The sequence below is a fragment of the Cyprinodon variegatus genome, unplaced genomic scaffold (genome assembly GCF_000732505.1).
Source record: "Cyprinodon variegatus isolate N-32 unplaced genomic scaffold, C_variegatus-1.0 Scaffold1057, whole genome shotgun sequence".
NCBI lineage: Eukaryota > Metazoa > Chordata > Actinopteri > Cyprinodontiformes > Cyprinodontidae > Cyprinodon > Cyprinodon variegatus.
The window spans coordinates 179,612-183,004 of NW_015151510.1; the positions used below are offsets into that span (position 1 = coordinate 179,612).

The 3,393-nt window shown below is 37.7% G+C and overlaps 1 protein-coding gene across 1 annotated transcript in view; it reads left to right on the forward strand.

Annotated features, from left to right (window-relative positions):
- LOC107101139 (alpha-2-macroglobulin-P-like) overlaps window positions 1-3,393 on the forward strand; it is a 64,570-nt gene that overhangs the window by 31,227 nt on the left and 29,950 nt on the right. Inside the window, exons 15-17 of the mRNA XM_015399928.1 lie at window positions 1,049-1,132; window positions 1,313-1,489; window positions 2,450-2,525. Of these exons, the coding sequence (XP_015255414.1) occupies window positions 1,049-1,132; window positions 1,313-1,489; window positions 2,450-2,525 (337 nt within the window). The remainder of the gene's footprint in view (window positions 1-1,048; window positions 1,133-1,312; window positions 1,490-2,449; window positions 2,526-3,393) is intronic.

The window sequence follows — 3,393 nt, forward strand, 5'->3', positions numbered from 1 at the left end:
AGTTGTAGGTATTAACTGTTTTGGGAGTAATCAGTAAGTCAGACTGAAAGATTGTTGCTACTCCTCCTCCTCGCCCGAATCTAAACAAATTACTCACACTTTAACAAACCTTGGAAGAGTATTTGGCTTGTCGTGGGAATAAGCATGTTTGTTTGTAAAAACTTCTCACTCAGACATTTTGTGGCCTTGCAAGTGAAACAGATTGAGTAAAAACAGTTTTCACTGGATAAATAGCATAACTAAATATATGGAACAAGAAAAATCAAACTTTTCCGACCACAGCAAACTATAAATATAAATAAGATAAATATAGAATAAGATGCTCATGTGTACCCTGATGAGAAAAGGGGTTTGAAACTGGGTGAAAATTAGCTCTATTTCTTCCCAAAATGATTAAAGATAAATTTAAAGACAATTTCAGTAAAATACCAGGTTAGCTCCTTAGCTAATGCTTTATTGAAGGAGTCTAAGTGTGAGCTAATAAAATTCACTCACCTCGGCATGCTGGATGCTTGAAAAGAAGAGTGAAACTCTCAACATTACAGATTCCTCAATAATTGTGTTAATTATTATCCGACCCGTCACAAGATTGAAATTTCCTCATGAGAACATCTGTGGATCTTTAATTGTGGAAACAAAAATAAAACAATAAAGCGTTGTTTCATCAAAGGTAATGTTCTCATCCCTGATGCCACAGAACTTTGGAGAATCAAAGTCTTTTATCCAAATCCACCATTTAGAAATTGAATGGCATTAAAAGTTAACCACATTTTTCAAAGACTTGATTTCTCACAAAATCCCTTTATTTCTCCTTTAGATCTGCATACATCAAACTTTTAGTACTAAAGTCTTCATTGAAGAATATAACATGTTTGGAAATATTGCAGGTTTAGTGTGTTTAGTTGGAGCATTCATGACTCTCTGATCACCGTGACAATGTCTTGGAAAGCTGAATATTGAAGTTAATTAATTTCTTCATTTGTTTTTAAATCGTCCGTCTGTTGAGGTTGTGTAATAATAACTGAAAACTGTTTTTGTATAAACTCAGGTGAAGCTCTGACTGAGGAAACGGAGCTACAGCTGCCTCAGAACGTGATTGAGGGATCTGGCCGTACCTCAGTATCTGTCCTCGGTAAATCGCATGGGTCAACAAAACACAGTTGCTCCAATTGTTTGCTAATCCTGGTCTTAATGCTGCATCCCAATAAACATCCGTTTAAGTTTTTGAATTCATTGAAAACATTTTTCTCAACTAATGATACAAAACCGCTCAATCAAATGTGGTGAGCTTTGTGTTTCTGTTTCTGCACAGGTGACATTCTTGGCCGCGCCCTACAGAACTTGGATGGTCTGCTGCAGATGCCGTATGGATGTGGGGAACAGAACATGGCACTGCTGGCTCCTAACATCTACATCCTGGAATATCTACAACGTTCTCAACAGCTGACCTCAGCCATTAAGGAGAAGGCATCCAACTTCTTAACCAGCGGTAACTCTCTTTCATTTAGAACACAGTTAAAGGATCAAAGCTCCAAATAGAAAAGGTTGATATCTTTAAACTATTCATGTTAGAGTTTTAATGTCCCACATGGGGACATTTGATGCAGCAATCTAGATATTTAAGACCTGATCCACAGAGCACAACACCAAACACAACAACTAGGAGGAAAACCAGACGTTCTGAAATGTTCTAACATCAGTCAGTCTTGGTCAAAATGATGAAATCCCTTAACGGGAATAAATGAAGCAATTGCTTTTTATGGAGAGCAATGTATGTCAATGGCAGTGACGTAAGTCCTAACTGCACATCACTTCCTGCTGCATAGTTGTTTGCAGTCTAGTTTAGAAAAAGACCCATTAAAGTTAGTTTTTTTTCCCCCACACGTTAAATAGTTGGATATTAAACCAGAGTCGCAATAAAGCTTCTCAGTGTCGCAGTCGGTGGCACAGCTGCCTTGCAATAAGAAGGTTCTGGGTTCGATTCTCGGCCTGGGGTCTTTCATGGAGTTTGCATGTTCTCCCTGAGCAGGTGTGGGTTCTCTCCGGGTACTCCGGCTTCCTCCCACAGTCCAAAAACATGATTTTCAGGTTAATTGGCTTCTCTAAATTCTCCTTAGGTGTGAGTGAATGGTGATTTGTCTCTAGGTTGCCCTGCGATGGACTGCAGACCTGTCCAAGATGGTTCCCACCTCTCGCCCGCAGACAGCTGGAGATAGGCACCAGCAACCCCAGCAGGGATAAACATGACAGAAAATTTATCGATGGATCGAAATAAGACCTTTTTTTTTTTTTTTTACTTGTTTGTCCACAAACACTTTAAAGTTGAAATCGTACGTATTTTTGATTTCTCCACAGATGCAGAAACACATGAAATGTCTCATTGTCAATTCAGTTTAACTTCTTAACTTTATTTCCCTTTATAAACAAACCTGTTCCTGTTGTTCTACAGGCTATCAGAGACAGCTAAACTACAAAGACAAAGAAGGTGGATACAGCACATTTGGATCAGGACCAGGAAACACTTGGTGAGAACATCACTGACTAGAATAAACATACACTGATAATCTAATCAAATCAGACCGTTTGCACTAAACAGGTTCATTGTCTCCACTAGAACCTACTGTAATTAATCATTTTTGATGGATGACAAATCAAACGACCACATTTCTATCAAAGATGTTGATACAGACAAGAAGTCTGCATTTTCATTTAATATTACATTGAATTAAGTAAAACATAAAGTTAATAGTTTCAACTTTTCCTCAATTCCAATTTTTCTAAAGTAATACGTCCAGAGAACATCTAGAGCTTCTCGTACGAAACTAACAAGTTTTACAACTGGAATTGCAACATGATGCCCAGATGGTCACATATTACATATGTGAATCAAAGCAAAGGAAATACAACTGGTATTTTTTCTGACAGAAAGGCATTGAGGAATATTTTTCAGGTGGAGCCATTATTTTAAATGTCACAATGTCTGATTTATAGGCGATTAAACAAAGAAAAAATATTTAGCCTCACCAAATTTTGTTCCAAAATAAGCACTGCAAAACACCATGAAAGCCCATTTGAAACACTGGATGAACCCGCAGACTTTATAGATCCACATCTTGACTATAACTCATGCAAATTTCGACTAACTAACTTGAAACATGTTTGTTCCACAAAGGTTCTAGTGGGCAGTGTGCTAGGAGGAATTGGGATTTTAAAACAATGCCAAAAGTGCAAACATGCATTTTTCCACTCATCAAAAGGAATCTGATGAGACAAATATGCTGATTTCCTTTATTGGAGACCTTCTGCATGAGGCAAAGCCTTTGCTCCTAAGATTGAGCCGTTGGTTCATTAAAATCTACCAATAAAATCCCCAAACTGAATAGAAATTTGGAA